Source organism: Neopelma chrysocephalum, unplaced genomic scaffold (genome assembly GCF_003984885.1).
Source record: "Neopelma chrysocephalum unplaced genomic scaffold, ASM398488v2 Primary Assembly neopelma1_299, whole genome shotgun sequence".
Lineage (NCBI taxonomy): Eukaryota > Metazoa > Chordata > Aves > Passeriformes > Pipridae > Neopelma > Neopelma chrysocephalum.
In genome coordinates, this window is record NW_020897961.1 from 2,825,423 (window position 1) to 2,847,747 (window position 22,325).

General features: G+C 54.8%; 2 protein-coding genes across 2 annotated transcripts in view; one reads left to right on the forward strand and one right to left on the reverse strand.

Moving 5' to 3' along the window:
- The first annotated feature begins 149 nt into the window (after positions 1 to 149).
- FZD9 (frizzled class receptor 9) lies at positions 150 to 2,274 on the forward strand. The gene has a single exon (XM_027704931.1). The coding sequence runs from the start codon at positions 150 to 152 to the stop codon at positions 1,902 to 1,904; it is 1,755 nt and encodes a 584-aa protein (XP_027560732.1). The 3' UTR covers positions 1,905 to 2,274.
- A 3,615-nt stretch (positions 2,275 to 5,889) lies between these two features.
- BAZ1B (bromodomain adjacent to zinc finger domain 1B) overlaps positions 5,890 to 22,325 on the reverse strand; it is a 42,973-nt gene continuing 26,537 nt past the window's right edge. Inside the window, exons 11-19 of the mRNA XM_027704930.1 lie at positions 21,250 to 21,348; positions 20,650 to 20,827; positions 19,984 to 20,169; positions 15,991 to 16,138; positions 14,338 to 14,485; positions 12,556 to 12,674; positions 10,217 to 10,365; positions 8,504 to 8,607; positions 5,890 to 8,008 (exon numbers count right to left, since the gene is read on the reverse strand). Coding sequence (XP_027560731.1) covers positions 7,642 to 8,008; positions 8,504 to 8,607; positions 10,217 to 10,365; positions 12,556 to 12,674; positions 14,338 to 14,485; positions 15,991 to 16,138; positions 19,984 to 20,169; positions 20,650 to 20,827; positions 21,250 to 21,348 — 1,498 coding nt within the window. The 3' untranslated portion in view covers positions 5,890 to 7,641. The remainder of the gene's footprint in view (positions 8,009 to 8,503; positions 8,608 to 10,216; positions 10,366 to 12,555; positions 12,675 to 14,337; positions 14,486 to 15,990; positions 16,139 to 19,983; positions 20,170 to 20,649; positions 20,828 to 21,249; positions 21,349 to 22,325) is intronic.

Genomic DNA, 22,325 nt, shown 5'->3' on the forward strand with positions numbered 1-22,325 from the left:
CCGCATGGCGCGGGCCGGGGCCGGGGCCGGGGGCTGCCCCGGCGCGGCGCCTCCAGCACCGCAGCGATCGGCCCCGTGGCGGCGGGGGCGGCGTGGCCGGGCGATGGCGGAGCTGTAGCAGCCGCGGGGCCGGTGCGGGCGGGCGGGCGATGGCGGCGGCGCGGCTGCGGGTGGCCCTGTGGGTGCTGTGGCATTTCGGGGTGGGGGGTCGCGGCTTGGAGCTGGCGGGGCTGGAGGGGCCGCGGGGGCGCGCGGCGCGGTGCCAGCCCGTGGACATCCCGATGTGCCGCGGGATCGGGTACAACCTGACCCGCATGCCCAACCTGCTGGGGCACGAGAGCCAGCGCGAGGCCGCCCTGAAGCTGCACGAGTTCGCCCCGCTGGTGGAGTACGGCTGCCACGTCCACCTGCGCTTCTTCCTCTGCTCCCTCTACGCGCCCATGTGCACCGACCAGGTGAGCGCCAGCATCCCCGCCTGCCGCCCCATGTGCGAGCAGGCCCGCCACAAGTGCGTCCCCATCATGGAGCAGTTCAACTTCGGCTGGCCCGAGTCGCTCGACTGCAGCAGGCTGCCCACCAAGAACGACCCCAACGCCCTGTGCATGGAGGCCCCCGAGAACGCCTCGGCCGCCGAGCCGCACAAGGGGCAGGGGATGCTGCCCGTGGCCCCCCGGCCGTGGCCGCCGGGCACCGCCGCCGAGGGCCGGGGTCCCAACGGGCTGGGGGCCTGCGACAACCCCGAGAAGTTCCAGTACGTGGAGAAGAGCCTCTCGTGTGCGCCCAGGTGCTCCCCCGGGGTGGACGTGTACTGGTCCCGGGAGGACAAGGACTTTGCCTTCATCTGGATGGCCGTCTGGTCCACCCTCTGCTTTGTCTCCACCGCCTTCACTGTCCTTACCTTCCTGCTTGACCCCCACCGCTTCCAGTACCCTGAGAGGCCCATCATCTTCCTCTCCATGTGCTACAACGTGTACTCCGTGGCCTTCATCATCCGCTCCGTGGCAGGGGCTGAGAACATCGCCTGCGACCGTGAGAACGGCGAGCTCTACATCATCCAGGAGGGGCTGGAGAGCACGGGCTGCACCATCGTCTTCCTCATCCTCTACTACTTCGGCATGGCCAGCTCGCTGTGGTGGGTCATCCTCACCCTCACCTGGTTCCTGGCCGCCGGCAAGAAGTGGGGACACGAGGCCATCGAGGCCCACAGCAGCTACTTCCACATGGCCGCCTGGGGCATCCCGGCCATGAAGACCATCGTCATCCTCACCATGCGGAAGGTGGCGGGGGACGAGCTCACGGGGCTGTGCTACGTGGGGAGCATGGACGTCAGCGCCCTGACCGGCTTCGTCCTCATCCCCCTCTCCTGCTACCTGGTCATCGGCACCTCCTTCATCCTCACCGGCTTCGTCGCCCTCTTCCACATCCGCAAGATCATGAAGACGGGCGGCACCAACACGGAGAAGCTGGAGAAGCTGATGGTGAAGATCGGGGTCTTCTCCATCCTCTACACCGTCCCGGCCACCTGCGTCATCGTCTGCTACTTCTACGAGCGGCTGAACGTGGATTACTGGACGCTGCGGGCGCTGGAGCGCGGCTGCCTGCGCCTGCCCGGCCGCCGCGCCGCCAACTGCTCCCTCGAGGCCTCGGTGCCCACCGTGGCCGTGTTCATGCTAAAGATTTTCATGTCGCTGGTGGTGGGCATCACCAGCGGGGTGTGGGTGTGGAGCTCCAAAACGCTGCAGACCTGGCAGAGCCTGTGCAACAGGCGGCTGGGCGTGAGGACGCGGGGCAAGCCCTGCAGCGGGGTCAGCTGCGGCGGGGGGCACTGCCACTACAAGGCCCCTGCGGTCATGCTGCACATGACCAAGACGGACCCGTACCTGGACAACCCGACGCACGTCTAGAGAGGGGGGGCTGCCCCCCCCCCAACCAGCGCCGGGGGAAGCGGCCTCACGGGTAAGGGGCGAGGGCAGGGGCTGCGCGGTGGCGGGGGGGACACGGTTTGGGGGGGTGGGTGAGGCCGCGGGACCCCCCAGCACCACTCACTGACAAGTAGCTGCTTTTTTCCTAGAGGTTGTTTTGTTGTTGTTGCTGTTGCCAAATCCAGTGACTCTTCTAACGCTTTCTTTGGGGGGCGGCGGGGACGGGGCAGGGAGAGGAATAATCCATCCGTGTTTATTTAATTCTGTAATTTATTTTAGATTTTTTTTTTTTTAATCATTAGCTGCGAGGAATGGAAAAAACAATAAACCCTGGATGTGTTATTTGAACCGAGCCTGGTGCTGTTTGCAGGGATTTGAGGGGGTCAAGAGCTGCCCCGCGGGACCCTCTGAGCTCGGCAGGGCTCTCGTGCCAGGCCAAGCCGTGCTGGGCCATGCTGGGGTGCCACCGGCTCTGGCAGGAGTGTGATACTGGGGGTCCCTCCATCCAGCTCCCCCCGTGGCTTCCCTGGGGCCGGTTCTGCCTCCCGGCGAGGAGGAGGAGGGTTTTCCTGTGCTGTCACACTTAACGAATCATCTTTTCCACTCCGCGCTCTGAAGGTGATTTGTGTCGGTGCCATCGGCTGCCGGGGCCTCTGTGCCAGGCTGAGGGGCTGCGAGGGGGCAGGCCAGGGGCCAGGGTGATGGGCTGGGGGCACGGGACCTTGGGGCAGAGAGGGCTCAGCTTTGATGTCCCCCGCAGAAGCCCGAGGTGCGGGTAATGGAAACTTCTGGGCAGCTTTATTTATCCTCCGCTCTGGTTACAATCCCAGCTCGCCTTCCCCATTGTCCGGAGGGAAATTCAAGCCTCAGCTGGTGCTGCCGGGGCTGGCGGGGGGGAGCTGGGGCTGGCGGGGCACGGGGCAGGCAGCAGAGTGGCTCTGCGGAGGCTTCGGGGTGGGGAACTGCCCACCTTGCCCCGAGACACCCCGGGGTGATGGTGCGGGGGTCAGCTCGTCTCTGCAGGGGTTTGATGGGGCTGTTTTGCTTGGCTGGCCCCGGGGATGTGCTGGGGGTTCCCAGTGCCCCGGGGGGGAAGGTGGGCTCTGACCTATGGTGGGCAGGGGGCTGTGGGCAGGGGCTCAGGCACTGGGGCACCTGTGGCACCAGGGGCTGTAGCAGGACACAGGCGGATCTGGTGATGCTCAGACTTGTCCATCATCTAATTAGCCGTTAATCAGCCAGCATGCAGGCTGGGCAGCGCTGGGCCCCAGGGAAGGTCTGTGCAACCCCCGTCCCTTGCCCAGGGAGCAACAACCCTTGGAGGGACCCTCCTTTTTTCAGCGTTCACACTGGTGCCCGCTGCCCACCCCAACAGCCCTCAGCCCCTACCCCAGTGACACCCCTGGGGCTCAGACTGCCAGGCTGCAGCTGGAGGAGAGGGGCAAGAACCACCCTGGAGCCAGAGTGGGGGCAGGGGCTGGGTTTGGGGCCCCTCACCCAGGGCTTTGAGCTGCCGCGATGCCAGGATTGATGTGGCAAACAAGTGCCTTTAATCTGCCCCCACCACTCCCAGGGTGCCAGGATGGTGGGAGAAGCTGAGCTGAGCTGAGCAAAGCCTTTGCCTCCCCCGGAGGCCGAGGTGTGAAGGAGCCCCCAGTGCCCCTGTGGTGGTGGTGGGGGAGACATCTGTTTTGTCACACCTATTTTGTGTACCCCTGGCTGTGCTGGTGGGCACCCAGCCCCTTCCCTGAGTGATGGTGGTGCCAGGACAGGGACTGGAGGGGCTGCAGCCTCCGGGGCTCCCCCCGGTGCCACGGGAGGGTTTGTTTGGGCAGAGAGAAGGGCCATGACCTGGGGCAGGAGAGTCAATATTGGCTGCGGGACAGGCTCCAAAGTCCAGCCAGGGAGCCGGGCACGGGCTGGGCGGGGGCTGCCCGTGGAGGGGGCACGGGGCCACGGCCCCGTGCCGGGGATTCAGCCCATGTGCCACTGTTCCCCCCCGGCTGCTGAGGCCGGAGCCAGCTCGGTGCACCTTTGGCTCACACGCCAGGCACACGGCCCGGCGCTGGTGCCCGGCCGGCGGCACCCCTGGGGACAGGCTGCCCTTGAGCACCCGGCGCCTGCCAAGGAGCCGCTGCCTCTGGAGCGTTTGCCCAGATAACCCGGCCCAAGGGGCCCCCGCTATCGGGCACCAGTAGAGCCGCCGGCGCCCACCGTCACCTGCTATCGGCCCCGGCAGTCCCGCCGGCTCCACCAGAGCCTGCCAGCCCCAAAAGCTGGGCACGGCCAGGATACAGCTCCACAGAGCCTGCTCCAGGGAAGGGCTCTGTCCCGGGGACACTGCTGCCTCCTTGTCACAGCCACTTTCAATCCCGTGCTGGGGAGGTTCAGCCTCCCCCCCTATGCCCCACCCCAAGCTCATCCCTGCATCTCCTCTCCATCCTCCTCAGGGCAGCCCCAAGGGCACCAAACCCCCGTCTGGAGTGAAGCCCCTCTGCAGGGGGCAGGTGGGGCTCAGCACTGCCCTGGCCCTGCAGGGCAGCCCCCGGCTTGGGCTGGGATGGGCTGGGCTGGCTGCAAAGGCTGGCATAGGATGGTTGTGGAGAGTGGGGATGGGATGGCTACAGAGGCTGAGTTGGTGCTGCCACTGGATGAGAATGGGCTTGGGGTACCCCCAGTCCTGGTCCAGCTCTGCATGAAGTGGAACCTCGTGCCCCAGCACTCTCTGAGCCGTGGGAGTTATCCCCCCTCACATGGACAGACACTCCCTCCATGTTTGAGTAGCAGAAGGAAAGCTGCTGTGCTCTGGGAATGTGCTGAAAACCCCATTACCCAGACTATTAATTAAGAATTAAACCATAAGGAAGCCCAGGGGGCCAAGCTCAGGCCTCCTCTTCCCGAGGCCTCGTGGGAACTCCAGCAATCACAGGGGTTTGTCACAGGCAGCCCCTGGCACAGGGCAGTAGCGGGGCCAGGGACTGTCCCCCAGCCCCCGCTGCCCTGCCAGGTGTGGGGACAGCTATTTATAGCCCCCCACAGGACACCGATGCCATGGAGGGGCTGCTATAAAAAGCAAGTCTCCAAAAGGTCTCGGAGCAGATGCTGGTGAGAGATCTCCGTGTTGAGGCCTGGAAATGTCCCAGCTGGAGTCACACTCGGATTCACCCAGGTCCTGTTGCACGGCCAGCAAAGCCAAACCAGCTCCTGTGGACAGGGGATGAGGCTTCTCCAGGAAAAACAGCATCTGTCCATTGCCAAAAGCCTTCAAGCCCTCAAACCCATCAGGACTTCCCTTCCCAGCAGCACTGGGCCTGGCTGCAGCACTCCCAGGTTGGATCCTGAGCAAGGAGGATGAAGACATCCGTGAACCCATCCCTCTCCTGGGCAGTGTGGCACTGGCAGAAACAGGCAAAGCCTTGGCCAAACCCTTTGTGTCACAGGTGTGGGCTGTCAGCAGCCCTGGGCCATCACCACCCCAGCCACGCTGCCCTGGGACACAGCAGGAATGGTCCTTGCTGCCAGCACGGCTGTGGTCGCAGAACAAACACCCCAACACAAGGGAAGAGATGTTGGGGGCAGCCAGGCCACGCTGGGGCCAAAAAGCAGAGACGCCCCAGCTCCCCATGACTCCCTCCAGGAGTACCCAGTGCCACCCTCCATGGAGCAGGAGGACAAGTGTCACACTGGCAGCCTGCAGGGGGACAAGGGACCCACAGGGGTGGCCACCACAAGGACTGTTCCCCTGTCCAGAGGCAGGCAGAGCATAGCCCTGTCCCCAGTCCCTGGGGAGGGGGACAACACACAAGGCCACACCAGCAGTGTTGGAAGCTGATCCACTCTTCCCTTGCTCCACAGCTCCATTCTCCCTCCAGAAATGCGTGATGGAGGCTCTAGGAAGGCAGAGGTGAGACATCCCAGAGAGTCCCACACCAACACCAGGACCCGCAAAGGACTCGCACAAGCCACGTTTACAAACACAAGTACATAATGTTTATTCTTAAGTTTCCAATTTATTACAAGTACAGCCCTTGGCAGAAACCCCCTCCCCCCAAATGACACTCATTTTTAAAAAAAACGTACAGTTCCAAAGGTTCCACTGTGTAGGACCTGCAGGAAATGTTCTCTAGGAAACAGGACAAAACAGCCTCTGAAGGGACGTGCGAGATACAAACGTCAGTGCTATTCCGTGGGGCAGGGAGTGAGGGTGGGAGAGGGAAGGGGCTGGAAACCTGCCTCATCTGCAGCCATTGACAGCCCAGAACTGAAACAAATACCTGTTAAAAAAAACCAAAAAAAACCAAAAAAAACAACCCTAAAGAGTTCACAAAACTCGGCTGCAATTCTAGGCTGCAGTTTGTAATCGATGATTCTTTTCTTCTCAAATCCTAGGAGCTGCAACAGTTGCTTTTGCTTTTCTGTGACAAAACCAGCACTGAGCAGCCCCGTGGCCCATTTGTTCCAAATCAAACACTTCTGGGACAAAAAGTTCAAGCCCTGATTGTATGATCCAAACCTGTCATGATGGAGAGGGGATGAGAAAAGGTTCCTTAGGGAAAAGTCAGCATCTGGGGTGACAGGAGCCAGTGCTGGGCTGTGGCACAGGATTGGGCTGACCAGGGGAGCACGAGGGAGGGTGTTACTACAAAACATGGTGAGAGCGTGGCTGAGAGGGACTGGGACTCCCCTCCCTAACAAGTCCCCTGCTGTAACTCCTGCTACTGGTAGGAAAATGAGTTTTAAAGAGGGGGAAAATATAAAGCAAACACGATTTTATATAAACTGTACATGTGCCAAAGCAAGACAAGGGTATCTTACAGGTGTTCTTTGTACAAGATCACAGCTAGAAACAAGCCACTTTCAACTAGAAAATTAATTTAAAAAGTTACACAGCACATGTTTCTGCTGCTCCCCTGGCCCTGGAGCTCCCTCCGGGCTTTGCAGACACCCCCACCCTCCAGTTTGCTGCTGGCACTTGGGGCATCCAAAGGGCTGCATGACCGCGGGCGGCTCCAGGTGAGCAGGGAGACTCCTCCTGGCATGTACAGCTGAGCTCAGAGCTCTCCTCGGAGTGAGACCTCCAGGGATTGCTCCCCGAGGAGAGGGGGAAGCAGGAGCACCTCGGAGCAGTTGGGATGCTGGTGAAAGCCGGCTGGCCGGATACGTAAGTGCTCACTTGCCCCACGCAGCCCCGGCACCGGGGCTCGGCATTAACACCATATAAATATATACATACAAGCCCGAGCAGCCCATTGGCCTGATGGCACCCAGTCCTTCCGTGGAGCAACATGATCCCTCCCTGCTGGGCTCCCAGCACTGGCAGCACACGGTCCCACTGTGCTCCGGCTGCTCGCAGAGGGGAGGAAGCGGCTCATTCCCAGGAAGCCGACGGCGCCTGAGCTGGAGTAGGCTTGGTGCTCCCCTGCCCAGCCAGGCTTGGCCGGGCCCTCCCCTTGCCCTCCCCACCTTCCCCTCCTGGCAGGACAGACTCATGAAGAGCTTTGTGGATTTTGCAGGAAGCAGTAAGTCATCTCTGCTCAAGGGATGACCAAATACTTGAGGAAATTGCAGAAAAACGAAAACTAGGACGGGCCAAAGGGAAGGCTGGATTAATAGAGAAGTGCCTGCTGCTTCCCAGCTCCCTCCAGACAACCCATGCTGCTGCCCAGCAGCACCAGAAGGCCTGCTCCAGCTCTGGCTCTCCCCTTAGTCTCCCCATCCCTCATTTCTTCCTTTTCCGCCCCCGGGAATGTTCAAGGGGCTCTGACTCACTGTCCCCTTCCTGCTCCTCCAGTCCCTGGCCCCTGGCAGAGAGCTGCTTGCGTTTCCTGCGCACATACGTGTGGCCTGGCAGGTGTTTGTGCACCATGTCAATCAAACACTGCTCTGTCTTCTCCAGGCAGGACAGTACGTGACTCCCGTTCTGGTTGTAGCGCTCGGCGTTGGAGAACACCTGCTTCATGTCGGACAGGAACTCCTGCACGGAGCGGTAGTTGCCACAGGAGCACTTGCTCTGCATAGTCTGGAAGTCCATGGGGTTGCTGATGACCTCAAAGTAGTCTTCAGCTTCCTCCGTGGTCACTGGCTCCCTGCCAAAGGAAGGGCCACAGGGATAGGAGGGGAATGCCAGCTCCGGCCATGCAGTGCCGGGCTGCAGAGGAGGGGGGTCCCCCCACTCCTTCACCTGCACCTCAACAGCCCTACAGACATAATAGCCCCATGGCACAGTGATGGGAAAGACAGGAGCCCCAGGAGCTGGTCCAGGCACAGGGCAGGTCCATAAACTCCCTCAGCGCTCCAAAAATCCTGGGGGCTGTGGAGAGCACCCACCTCACCAACTTCAGCCCCCTGCCCAGCACCCTCTACTCCACCACCTCAGAAGGGCCCCACGTCTTTAGTCCAGCCAAAGACTAAGAACATGGTGGTTTCTTCTGGAGCAGCTCCTTCCCAGCCATAACTTGCTTTTGGAATCCCAAGTCTCCCAAGTGGATCTGGCAGGACTGTGGCATGACCTGCCCATACCCCCACACTGCCTGGGGCCAGTCCTGCCTGTGGGGGAGGAGGAGGAGGCCACCTGCCCTCACCTGAAGGGCCAGCTGAAGCGGTACTTGATCAGCTTGCCCAGGATTTCCTCGCACTTCTGCAGCTCGAGGCTCTGGCGACGCGCCGTCCTCTTCGTCTGAAGGACCTGCCCACACAAAGGATGCTGTAAAAGCAGGGAACCACTACAGGCTTTGGAGTTCAGCAAACAGCTCTGAGGCCAAAGGAGCCGGTTCTTAGCACAGGAAGGACATTTCTTCCCTATGAGGGTGGTGAGGCCCTGGCACAGGTTGCCCAGAGAAGCTGTGGTTGCCCCATCCCTGGAAGTGTCCAAGGCCAGGTTGGAGGAACCTGGGCTAGTGGAAGGTGTCCTTGCCCAGGGCAAGGGGTTGGAACAAGCTGAGCTTTAAGGTGCCTTACAGTCCAGGCCATTCTATGGTTATGCAGTTTGAGTTCCAGGATGGGAGTCCCATCCATGAGCTCGGGGGGAACAGCTCACAAGTAGCCTGGCTTTCCTCCAGGGATAGGAGGCTTTTTCAAGGTAAGTTCAAAGACAACATGGTCTCAACAAGCAGCCAAAAAATAAATGCCAGCAAATGGAGAGTGTGAATTCCCTCCTTTCTCCAAGGCAGCACCCGAGGCAGAGGGAGAAGCACTTGTGCTGCCGTTCTGCCACGGCAGAGCTGACTGTGCCATTTCAAATCCCAGGGAGCAGCTGGTGCCCAGAGCACTGCACAGGCTCAGCACAAGGTCAGCCCAGGGACCTGCCACAGATCACCCCCAGCACAGGGACATCCCCTCAGCTCTAAGGGCACAGCTCATGGAATGCTGCTGCTGAGGGGACGCAGGATGACGGGAAGGCTCCACAACACAGGGCACTCAGTATCCTGACGCAGCTCCAGCCTCTCTCCAGGACAAATGGTAAGTCCTAGCAGTCCTCTATCCCAAGCCACTATGCTGACAGAGCTGTTCCAGAAAGATTTTCCCCACTGAAATATCCCTGTGGCAGCCCATGCTGGGCTTGCTGGCTTGGTTGCCCTCCAGTCTGACACAGCCCACAAGCCACCCCACACCCAGCATGAGCAGCAGTGAGCCCATAGACCATGAGGAAGGAGAGTGACAGGACACACCAGCACTAGTGCTGGCCAAGGGACAGATGGCAGATCTGCAGAGGGCTGTGACGTGGCTGTGGGGCTGGAGTATCCTCACGTATCCCCCGTGGTGTGTCCCTCCCCAGGGACAGACACTGCAGCTCCCCCCACCCAGCACGCACAGACTGCTCTGTGCAGGAGCGTATGGTTTTATTCTTTAAATGTCAAGTGAAACCTAAACCAGCCAAATTATGTCCTGGAGGTTGGGGAGTGACCATACGGACAACAACTGTCAGAAGACGGCCAAGGCTGGGGAGCAAGGGTCCAGCATTGCTGGCATTCCCTGGCCATCCAGGACCCCTCAGTCCCCCCACCTCTCCACAGAGACATATGGATACTATTTAAAACCCTTTAACAAGCTGCAGGCTGCCTGCTACTCAAGGGGACAATGTGTGAAAGCGGCTGGGGAGGGATGCCTGGCATATCTGTGCTCCGTTTGCACCGGGCCCTTAAGGATATGCCTCCTTTGTTAACCCGCCCCAGCCCAGCCCGGGCTTCCACTAGGATTCAGGGTATTTCTCTGGGAAGGGGAGGGAGGAAGCGTGCCACCTGTTTGGTTTGTAACTCATGAAGTGAGCGGCCTCTGGGGAGCAATTTGGCTCTTACCAGCTCGTCGATGTCTGCGCCGTTGACAGGTGCCGTGCGCTGCCGGGGTCCCCGGGCTGGGTTCAGTGCCTGCTTCTTCCTCTGGTGCCTTCCCTGCCTCGAGGAGTACATGGAGCCCTGCTTGCCCCGGGCTGCCCTCCTGGGCCTCACTGGAATAGATAAGCAGAGGGCTTAGAGCATCTGGGAGCAGAAACCACCAGCCCTCTGCCCCCCACGCCAGGCTGAGCCTCGCTCACGGTGACCCTCACGACACCCGGCCTCGTGGCAGCTGTGCTCTCACACTCTCTCCACTGGGCATCACCTCCTGCCCAAGAAGGCCATGACAGGCAACAACCTGCTGCTAAAGGGCGCTCACACACAGCAGATCCTCAAGCAGGGAGACCTGGGAGCTCCCGGATTGTCCGCTGCAGGTCATGGCAAATCTCCCCCTGCAGAGCCAAGTACTGAGACCCCAACGTGTCACTTGAGGGAGTGTTAGGGAAGCAATGCAAGGACAGACAGTTGTCTCAAACAGAAATACAACATCCCCTCTGAAAGCACCAGGAGCAGAAACTTGGAGTTTCCCCAGTTTTTGGGGATGGGTGGTTTTCCAAGCGTTTCCAAGCGGCCCACATGGTGGGATAAGCCAGCTGCTAAGCCCCCCTGAAAAGGGAACTGTGTGCTGGGGGAGTGTCAAGTTACCGCAGCCGGGAGCTGCTCCACGTGCTGCAAGTGGGAAACAATGGGATTTTATTCCCCAAGACCGGGGCTGCTGCATTATATCCCACAGAAAGGCACTTGCCTGTGCGAGCCTGCCTGTCAGAGCTCCGCACCGGTGGTGCTGACGCACTCCCTTGTCTTAAGTTTCTCCCTGTGTATCGGGAGAATGCGTTGGCCTTCCCAAGTCAAACCCGTTCCACCTGGTCCCAAGTCCTCGAGCAGGCTGTATCCAGCAGGCTGGATCCCTCAGCTGCAGGCTGGGATGCAGCCCCGTCCCATAAATCACGGTGCCGGCCCCCCGTGCGAGGCGTGTGGCGGGGCCGCGGGACGTCTGCCCGCTGTCACTGCGCTTGTGTGTCAAGCGCGCGGCACGTGCTGAATGTCTGACAATCCAACATTCTACGTTAGATCCCCCAGGATAAACGCCACCAGGATTAATGGGACTTCTCTATTAAAACAAAAGTTTTCCACGGTGACCTTTCCATGTTAATGCTCTTTAAAGCCAGGGGTTGCATTTAGCACTTTATTTTTAGTGACTGTAGCCCTCTTTTGCTATTGTTTGGAAACCTTGGCTCAGCTCCTGCCTTGGCCGTGCAACACAGGCTGAACACACTCCAAGTGTGGACATGGATACGCCGCAGGACAAGCAGCGTGCATAGCTGGGGTATCAGTGAGCCTCCCTGAAACCAGAATAAAGCAAGGGAATCAAGACTTAGGCCTGGATGGAAACCCTCAAAAGAACATGGGATAATCCTCTGGGTCCCAATCTCTGGATTCCATCTGCCCCTGGTTAAGACAACCTGCAGTTAATGTTATGTCAGTCAAGGGCAGTTTGACAGAAGGCAAATGCTGGCAGTGTGCCCTTCCCAGATTGAGTTTTTCAGTGCAGGAAGTTGCCCAACTGAGACTGAATCTAATTCCCCCAAAACCAAAGTGGATACACAACTAAAGATGTTTAAGTGGAGAAGCAGCCATTGAGGAGTCTAGAAATCCCTCTTTTATTCCACCCAGCTGCTCAGGAATGCTCCAGTAACACATCCCAAGTGGTCTCTGTAGGCAACCAAAGGGTGCTGGTGGTCCAGGCCACACTACACCTGGAGCACTGTGCCTTCCCACTGGAATGGGCAGAGGAAGTGCCAGTCCTATTTCAAAATGCCTCCTTGCCAAATCACTAGAAGTCCTGCACTCAAGGGGCTATGAGCTGGTGGGAAGAAGAAAAGCAAGGAGAGAGGGCTGTGGTTAGAGCTCCATAAACATTTATAACAGTTTCCAGTACCAACAAACCCTGTAGGCACAGGGACTGCCAATCCCAGGAACTGCTGGTGCTGCTGTCCCCACTGCAGCCTCTGCTGATCCCTCCCAGCCCCTGGAATGGTGTCATCAGTGTCCCCAGGGAGTGACTGAGCAGCAAGTGAGAGAATGCAGCAGTTTCAATCCTTGCTAGTGCTGACCCCATCACAAAGGGCCAAGGGTTCACTGCAGCTCCACAGGTAACCACAGCCTTCCCCTGGGACATCCTCCCACTGTTTCACCTGCTTTGTGTGAGGAAAAGCACAAGTCCCAAACAGGATCAATACTTTGCACATTGAAGGCAGAAGGTTAATATTTTCTGTCAGTTCCCTGCATGGTCAAAGCCTTACATTTCAGTCCAGCAACTTCATAATCTTCTTCCTCCTCCTCTTCCTCCTCAGCATCTGGTTCATCAGAAGCTTCCTCACCTTCTTCACCTTCATCTTCAGCAGAATCCTCTGCATAGCTCCTAGAATAAGGCAGGTAAACGTGTTTGTGGCACCAGAACCTGGGCATCAGCAGCCCTGGGCCCCCAGTGCTGTTTGTGCTGCACAATAAACACCAGCTCGGCCCAAAGCAGTGCAGAGTTGTGGCTACAACTCAAAGGGCACTTCCCAGGCTGAATATCTGGGCTGAAAACCCCCAACAGCTGGATCGGGGTATTTTTTGGTGTTCCAGGCACTGTGACCACATGACAGTGCATTTTAAGACTGGGATTGCTGTGGAATTATTCTTCCCTGAGAGGATGAACTCCTGTTTTACCCAGGTCTGCAGGCCTGGCCTAAGGAGTTTCAACAGGGGGGCTTTTTCCTGCTGGAATATTTTCCCTATACTATTGGAAACAGATTGATTTCCCTACACTATAGGAAACAGATCCATGAGCAGAGGGTCAGGATTCTCACGTGCCAAGTCACCCAACCTCCCTCCCTCCTCCATTCCAGCTTCTCACCTGTGTCTATTCACTCACTCCAACCATTAAAAACCAGGAAAAAACCCAGCATGCACAGGCAGAAGGGGACACAGACAAAGCTGCTGTGGGAGTCTCAGTCCTCTGGAGAAAGAGGATCTTGAGCAACAAAAGGAATAAACTCCCACAGCACAGGGAGGTAAAAGAACTCCCAGGGTGACATTCTTTTCCTGCCTCAGCCAGGAGGAAAAGAGTAGAAAGCAGGTAACAGGACAGGTGTTCTCCACCTGATGGCTCTGGTCCAGGAGTTGAACAGCTTGCAGGTGACTCTGCCACATCAAAGTAACCATGATCTCAGGCCAGAACAGCTGCCTTTAAGCCCTGTCATTTCTGTACAAGCCTGAGGAACTCTTACATGGTCTCCAGGGAGTAAGTAATACTCTTAAGGCCATACACCACCTGCACAGTACAGGCTGGCACACACCTCTATTGTGCTGCTGCTCTGCCAGGGAGGCTCTGTTGGCTGTTTCTGTCAGGTGCCACTCGACAGCCTCACCTCCCTGACACAGAGGGAGATGCAGTACATGATACACACTGTAAAATTCTTGACTTCCAGCCTGTAGTTCAAAAAACAATCCAACCCCTTGCTGTCAAGGGGCAACTACTCACTTCTCCTGAACGGAACAACTTTGATTCCTCCTCAAATCACGTTCTCTCTGTTGCACTATAAGGTGTTACTGTCTTGTTCAGGTTTATCAGGTCCAGAAAACCATCAGAATGGCATTTTGTAGCCTGATTTGTAGCAGTAGAGGAGGGGCTGAGCTGCAGCCTGGAGTAATGTCCGCTCTAACTTACAAGAACACCCCAGTAACTCAGACCAGGGGCCCACAGAGCTGCAGTGTTACCAACTCCATGAAAAACCAACCCAACCAGCTGCTCAAAGGAAACAAGAGCCCTTAGTGCAGCAGAGTTTGGTGGGTGTTTTGTGCATGTTTTCACTGCCAAACACAAGTTACTTATTAAAACTCCCGAAGCTGTCATGGTTCAGTACCACACAGGTGTTCTGAACACACAGTCCAAAAAAAAAATCACTTTTCTATCGTTCCAGTGCCGTTTTAACTGGGCGATTTCAAACCTTTCCAAGGGGCTCTGCTTCGGGCTGGTTTGGGTCTCATGGAAGCAGGGCTGGGACTGTGCAGTGGCGAAGGGCAGGAGGGTCACTCACCTGCCCCGGGAGCTGCGCCGGGCGGTGGAAGGTTGGCACGCCGGGCACTGCCACTCCCCGTCCGGGATCTCGTAGAGCGCCGGCCGCAGGCAGAACAGGTGGAAGGCCTTGTTACACTCGTCACACAGGATCAGCTTGTCATCCTCACCTAGGAGAGGGCAGCTCACTTGTAACGAGGGCCACTGCCCTGCTCAACCTGAGGCAGAAGCTGCTGGAGGGCTGGACTAAGCAAGAGCAAAGATGCAGAGTCCCCTCTGAGGGCAGGGACCCTTCCTGTGATGGCCTTTCTCAGGGACCCTTCCTTCTCCATCCCACTACAGCAGTGGAAACCAGCAGGTTTAAAAACAAACCGATGCAGAGTCCCCTGCCCTGCAAAGATTTCATTGAGGCAAAGGCAGAAACCTGCCAAAGAGGTTCCACCCAGCCAAACACAGGGAAAGAGAAGTTTGCTGCAAAGATGCCCCAGAGCTCTAAGAAGCTCTAAAGGCAGCTGTTCTTGTTCTAGCCTCAATCTGGTTAACCTGCACAGTATCTTCTTTCTACTCAGGGTAGCAAGCCTACACACAAAATCAGTATGCAGCAGGACTAGTCTCTCTGTGCTTCCCACTGGTGCAGGGAAACAGGGAGACAGTCCCACGCCAGCTTTCATTTACTGAACAGGAAAAAATAGAAAGTGCAGAGAGCTTGCCAGCACATCTCTTTAACTTCCCAGTTCCTAAATTCTGTGAAACTACCACATAAGTCTCAGCTGAGACCTCCCCTTACTTCTTCCTAGAATTTCCTCTCAACAGCAGGTGGACAGTTTTGCCAGTGGTTTGGAATATCCTTAAGGCTTCACGGTGAAGGAGGATGTTGCACCAATTCAGCCCTTATTTCTTTGAAGAGGTGGATGGCAAAGCTTTTGGTAAACAAAAGTGGCCCAGCACTCCCCCAAGCTCTGCTGCCCTCATTTCCCACTAGTTTTAGCAAACAGAAAGTGAGACAAAAAGCACGTGGGGAGGCAGAATGTACCACCAGGCTCTTTCCTCCAGGCTCCCATCCAACAGGAGAGGTTACGGCAGAACAAATACCAGCAGCCTGTCACTGCTGACAACTCGTCTACTTCCCCCTCCACTCAAAAGACTCTAAAGCCCTTCATCTTACAGAGCACACAGAGAAAGTGGTCCCTTGTCACCTGTTTGGTGACTTCCTCAGCTCATTGAGCAGCTCTGCTCCCACTGTGCCCTGGGAGCAGCATCATCCCACCTCGCTTTTCCCATAATAACCTTCCCAACCTGTCCTTGCTTGCTCCTTCTCTAAAAGAAGGGATTAACTGACAAGGCTCAGAGACCCAAAGACCATTCCAAAAATGAAAGCAGGGAATGGACAGTGGCACAAGTGTTCCCAGAAGGATTTATAGATGACTTGTGTCCAAGTACCCTAAATATCCAGGGGACAGCAGCTCTGCAATGTTCTGCAAGACCGGGGACTGGTTTCGTAAGAATGGTTTAGTGGAGTCAGGGTCAAATGCTTTTGTGAGATCACTGCTGACTGTAAATCCTGACATTCAAAACTCAAAATACAGCCACAGGCACAGTGGCAGACTCCAAGGGCACGTTGTCTGAGCAGGGCCTGGAGGGGTGACAGGAATTCCGAGGGGCAGGAATGCGTTACCTTTCTTGCGGCACACTTTGCACCTGGCATTCTCTGCTGACATGTCCCACTTGATGCAGGCATCCAGCATTCCCAGCAGCACGTGCATCCGGGAGAAGGTCTGCGCCTCCCGGATCGCCGTCTTCCACTTCTCCATGGCTGAAGCAACCTGCAGACAGACCTAACAGCTTACACACAGTCTGGAGATGTTTTCATATCCTTTAGCTGGGGCCCTTCTAACCAAAGCTCGACTCTGTATTTCTTTCCTTCTCTGTTTTCACCTCAGCAGTCCTGGTTGCGGTTTATCCATATCCAGTCTCCCTGGATCAGACAGTTTGTTCCTAACAGTCCACCCCCTTTTGCATTTCACAGCCAGGCTGAAACAAGCTACGTGAACACCGCTGAATTCCTGCTCTGAAGGTCTAACCCAAACAATCAGCAGGCTGAGAAAATAAAAGGCAGAAATCTAGCACTGTAAAATGTGGGATTAAAGTCAGGGAACAGCTGGCAACCCCACTGGAGGGAAGTGGATTGGAGTGGCCTGTGCTGCCCTCCAGTGGGTACCACAGAGGCACCTGGATATCAGCAACACACTCCTGGTCCTTCTGGTCCCTGAGTTGCTCAGGTGGAGAGGGGACCCTGTGCCATCAGCTACAGGCTTGTCCTTCTGGTCCCTGAGCACCTCAGGTGGAGAGGGGACCCTGTGCCACCAGCTACAATCACACTGGACAGGCATTTGGAGCCCCAAATGTGAAACCAGCCCTGAGTCAGGATAACTTCAGCACATGGGAAATCCCAGAAGGAGCTGGGAGTGAGGATGACAGCATCAAAGCTGAGCTTTGCACCAGGGCAGCTGTGGGGTCTGCACACAGCAAGGCCCATGGGAACCTCACACCCAGCTCAGGAGGTCTGGAAACACCGTCGTGGTAAATCGGAAATGCAGCAGGACAGAAGTGATGCAGAGCCACGTCCCACTCCAGTGGTAATCCTGTGCTCTACAACAATGAGGTGATGGCCCAGACATGACAGGGACATAATAGGACTCAAGTCAATGTTCTTCTACCCCAGGAGAATGAAAAAACAAACAGTGAAGTGTCAGATGGGAAAATCCAAACTCTGCAGCTGACAGCAATTTGGGAGCCAAACAAAACCCGGGAGTTTTGCAGAGTTGCACATTCTCCCCTGACTGAATTTGAGGAAGCACAGCATATATTAGATGCTTGGAAAAACACACAAACTGTTCTGAAATGCCAACATCCTTCCTGCCATTGCTGGTGTGATCCTGGAGCCCAAGCCATCAGAGACAACCAGAAAACTGCCCAGCCCACTGTGGAGGTTACACAGCCCCTGGGCTATTTCTTTGCAGGACATTGTTGAGGTGCTTCACATACTGTGTAATTGATTTTCCAAGGAACTGTTCCATGGGTTTTGCTGTTAACATACTGGGTAACTGCTGGGCCAAGATAAATCTGCAAAAGCTGTTGGCAAGTTTTGCTCAGATATTTCTCCCCAAGTCTGTGGAATTTAACAGATTTCTAGCCTTGCTTCCCAAGCATCAGGAGACTGTGGCATTTGAGCAGTACTGGTATCAAGGGAGTTCTGGCTGCCAACTAGGCAAAATGGGAGACTGGAAGAAGTAACTGAAATCCCCTCCTGACTGGAGAGGAGCAAATCTAGCAGGGAAAACAAAACAAAAATCAAACCTCAAAATACTAAAGGAGAAGTCCTCAGTCACATGTCAACAACCTTAGAATGACAGAAAGCACTTTCTCTGGTAAAGGGGGACAAAGCCTCCAGCTGAAAAGGCTCTCAGCTGGGATCTTGAGCTGACAGAAATCCCCTGGAACAGCTGAAACTGGAACTGCTTGGTTGTGAAGCTGCTCTTTAAGGGATTGTCTGCAGGTAAGACTGACCCTCCCCTTGCAAGCAGTGCTGAAAGCAGGTCATGGGGGTGATAACACATCCAGAACCCAGCCATGCTCCTCTCTCTGCTCAGGCTGTTGTCCTGCAATGTCACACTGCAAACAGGTCACATATTCCCTGGCCTATTCTGGGACAGTCCAGTGTGTTACCACCACTGGAAATGGGAATGTTTGCACCAACAGAGGCACCAGACTGATTTTCAGGAGCAGCCCTAAGCCAGGTCTCACTGCAATCCTTTGCCACTCAGCAGAGTGAGCTCCAGCCATGCAGCTGAGCCAGCAGGAACCCTTAGTACAGACAATTATGTCAGCAAACGGGTGCCTGCTAAGCCATAACTTGTTTCTCACAGGGAAAACGAGACATAACCATACCACAGGGCTGCAATTCCATTCCTGAAGTCTGGAAGTACATTGAGTGTGTTTTTCCAGTGTGGCTATGCTGTATTTTACCTGCTATGTGCTCTCAGTGCAGTTCTGGCTCAAAAGGCTTCATAATTCTTGGCCTACACAGTAGATTTGTCTTTACAACAGTCTGCCTGGCAGTCAGGGGTTTTCATCAGATAACTATATCTAAGAACTATGCTGCTCTTGCAAGGTCATCTCTAAAGGTTTTCTGCTTTGGCAAAAAGAAAGCTCATTCCAGATAAACTGAGGCAAAGAAAAAAACCAACCCTAAAGCAAACAAACCAACAAACAAACCCAAACCCAAAAAAGCTGAACATTGCCCTGCAGAAATAAATGCTCCAGAGACAATGGCACAATGAAGTCAGAGGGCAGATTCAAAACTGGCAATGCTTAAATACTTCAGGACAACTGAGGATTGTGAAAATTTCAAGTGTCTATCCAAATTATCCTGCTAACAGGGCAATCCCACAGCCTAGCAAAGGCCTGATGTTCAAACAAGGGTTCAGCAGACACTGACAGGAATTTTAAGAAAAACCCCACAAATCCACACTAAAAAGCCCACCCTCAGTACAAGTCACAGAATTGTGGAATGGTTTGGGGTGGAAGGGACCTTAAAGATCATCCAGTTCCACCCCTTGCCATGGGCAGGAACACCTTCCACTAGCCCAGGTTGCTCCAAGCCCCGTCCAACCTGGCCTTGGACACCAGGATGGGGCAGCCACACCTTCTCTGAGCAACCTGTGCCAGGGCCTCCCCACTCTCACAGGGAACAATTTCTTCCTAATATCCAATCTAAACTTACTCTGTCAGTTTGAAGCCATTCCCCTCGTCCTGTCTATGCTCTTGCAAACAGTCTCTCTCCATCTTTCCTATAGGCTCCCTTCAGGTAAGCATCTAATACTTCTTTTTTTAAGTTGGGAATGTCAAATGCTTCTGCTGACCCAATTCTGATATTGCTGCTTCTGCTGCTGTCAGTGATCAGTCAGGGCAGAGCACACTTTGAAGGGGGCAGTGGGGAAAGCCCTGTCACGGGGCACTAATGTCCTGTTCAACTTGGTGCATAGAAACTGCCCCTGAGTACAAGTCCCCCTTTGAGGGGGGACTCAATTGCCTGCAGGACCCTTCCCAATGTTCCTCAGCTCTTCTCCATCCCTTTGATTTGGAGGGATATGTATTTAGACCCACAATACCCCTTTTTCTCTCCTGCAGGAACACACAGCCCAGACATCTCCATGAATGTCTCCACACAGCCAACAACTTGTATCTCCTCTTGCCTGACACTGGAATTTTATCTAAATCTCACTCCCTTGCAGTCACCAGAACCTCTACAGGTCTCTTTGTGGATCAAGGGCACCACTAGTCCTCTCTGATGGATACAAATCTTAAGTTCTGTGAAAATGCTCCATAATGTGCTTTTATTAAAGAGAAACTGTACAGAGGGAACTTGACCTATTTCCTGTCATAGAGGGAAAATTAACTGCAGCTCCTCAGTATTATTTTGATTTTCCCTATACCTTCACTCCTCAAAATAAATAGGGAACACCTGGCCCCTCAAACACCATACCCACTGCACTCCAAACCTGAAATGGGAGGAAGCTGCTCAGGATTTAGTATCTCATGAACTGTACTGTCCTTGCTCAAAGAGTTCTATTGCAAGACCAAAACAGAGCCCTGAGGTGAACAATACCTTGGCTTCTTCTGCCATTTTCTTGTCTTCATCTATCTCCTCAGCCTTGGCAATGTAGTCCTCTCCTTGGTGTTTCCTTCTCTTCTGCTTGGGGGCCATGAAACCTTGCAGAAACTTCTTCACAACCCCAGCCTGGAGTGCAATCACACACTCTCCAAAATCCTTCAGGCTCTCCAGTGAGTACACCTGTTGGGAAGAGCACATGATCCCATAACAGCTGGATGTCTCTCTGTGCTGTGCAGGTGGGTCTGTCCTGCAAATGGACACCTGTGATAACCACACTACCTTAGGTATCTACCACATCTGGTTATGGAATCAGCATATTGCTGCTGTTTCAACAAGACATGCTGGCTTTGATGTAAAAGATAAAAATCACCTAGAGATTTCTGCTAATGCTCCATAGAGAAGTCTGTTGCCAGAATTAGGAAATGGGACAAACGAACAGCTGTGCAGGACACCCAGCTCCAACATTATGACCCACCTACACCAAAAGGACCCTCAAACCAGCAACTGTGTCATCTTGAAATAACAGTTTAGAATTAAAAGACAAATGAGAAAACTGATTTTCCTGCTCCTCTTGTCTGAGGAAAACAAAAAGACTCCAGGCCTTCCACAGGAAGTATCAGCTCACACTTGTCTTGCTCAATACTTTGCCTGTGCACTCACTTTTGCTTCATACTCTGGTGTCACATCGACGTATCCCAGGCCTCCCTTCTGCAGCCGCGTCGCAACCTCGATCAGGTCACTCCGGAGGTAGTTCAGCAGCTCCTGGTTGCCATCACAGGATTTGAGGCCCAAGTTCTGTTTCCGAGCCAAATGGATGGAATGTGTGATGTCCTGATACCTGGAAAATCAAACACAGCCTTTGAGTACAGAGCACTGCCCCGGGAGCTGGGCAGGCTCCAGGACAATGGTCTTCATCGGGAGTTACGAGCTCCAGCAGTGCAGAACGTTCTTTGAAAGACACCTGAAAGCACGTGGCAGTTCTGGCTCAGAGTGAACCAGCACTGCCTTTGTTCCAGTTTCACGGAGCAATTTAAAGACTGACAGAACCTCCTCACTGATCACAGCGTTACTTATCAAGGACCTGCAGTTACTGCCCAGGAAAACCAGCCATTTCTCAACCTCAGTGTCCTCCTCTTTTCAGCACAGGAATGACCAAAGCCCAGCTCAGGATGTTGCCCCAGGAATGGCAGGGATTGCTGTGCTGAGGACACACTTTGCCTTGGAGAAAGCACACAGAGGAAAAACAAAGAGCAGGCTCACTTTTTCTCCAAGCGCTCTTTGAGCTGGCTCTCCCTCACTCCTTGGGGGTGCAGGCAATCCAGCAGCTCATCCAAATCCTTCTGACTGTCACAGAGAAACCTGAAAGACAGAACATGCACCATCATCAGCTAAGGTATCTCTGTGGCAAGAGAATTTCTTCTTCTAAATGGTTCCCAAGGATCAGTAGGCAGGGATGACAGGTAACCTATATCCCAACCCCAGAGAGCAAGGTGAAGCACTTCCAGGAATGCTGGCAGAAGAATTCTGACTCAGGCTGGCCTTGTTTCACACTCCCCAAATGTGAAAGAAAAAAATAAAATAAAAATAAACACAGAACTGATTTATTGATGTATTTTCCCCACTAAGTTTATTAAAACATTGGCATTTGAATTTAGTCATCTACCCCAGGGACTCCATTCACTATGCTGCAGTTGGTTTAAATGATCTGAATGCCATGTTAGATGCACTGCAAGGATTAACAAGCCGTGCACTGCACAGCACAGCAATGTAATCACATCTTCTTTCACTAACAAGAGGTCCCCAGATTAAAAAGGGGATGTCCTGGCTGATCCCACAACTGCTGCTGCTGGAGCTGTGTCCCTGTGCAGGCTGTGTCTCTGCAAGTGCACAAGTCCTCCTCTCTAAGCTCACCTGAACTTCAAAGGTGAAGTGCAGAGTGTGAAAACCAAATTCAGCAGCTTGAAACCTTCCTGCTCAGGAATCCTTTGGGACAGGGATGGCCACCAGCAGTTATCCCAATCTAAAAGGGGAACACTTTTGCAGAGTTCTCTAAACCAGGCATCCCCTCTGCAATTCCAAAGTATAATCATGTTTTCACGCTGGGTTGTAGATTTAAACTAGTTTTAAGGCAGCCTGAAATTCTGCTCTTTCCATTTTTTTTTTTCCAACTCTATTCTAGGATGCCACAGGGCCTCCTCACCTGATGGGGCAGGGATTCAACCTGAGCTTCAGAGCTCATTTACAGAAAATAAGACTAATTCCAAATCTTCTAGAAGAGGACTGCTCCTCAAAAAAAGGAAGTCATGGAATTGGGAAATCACCCTCATATGGAAACA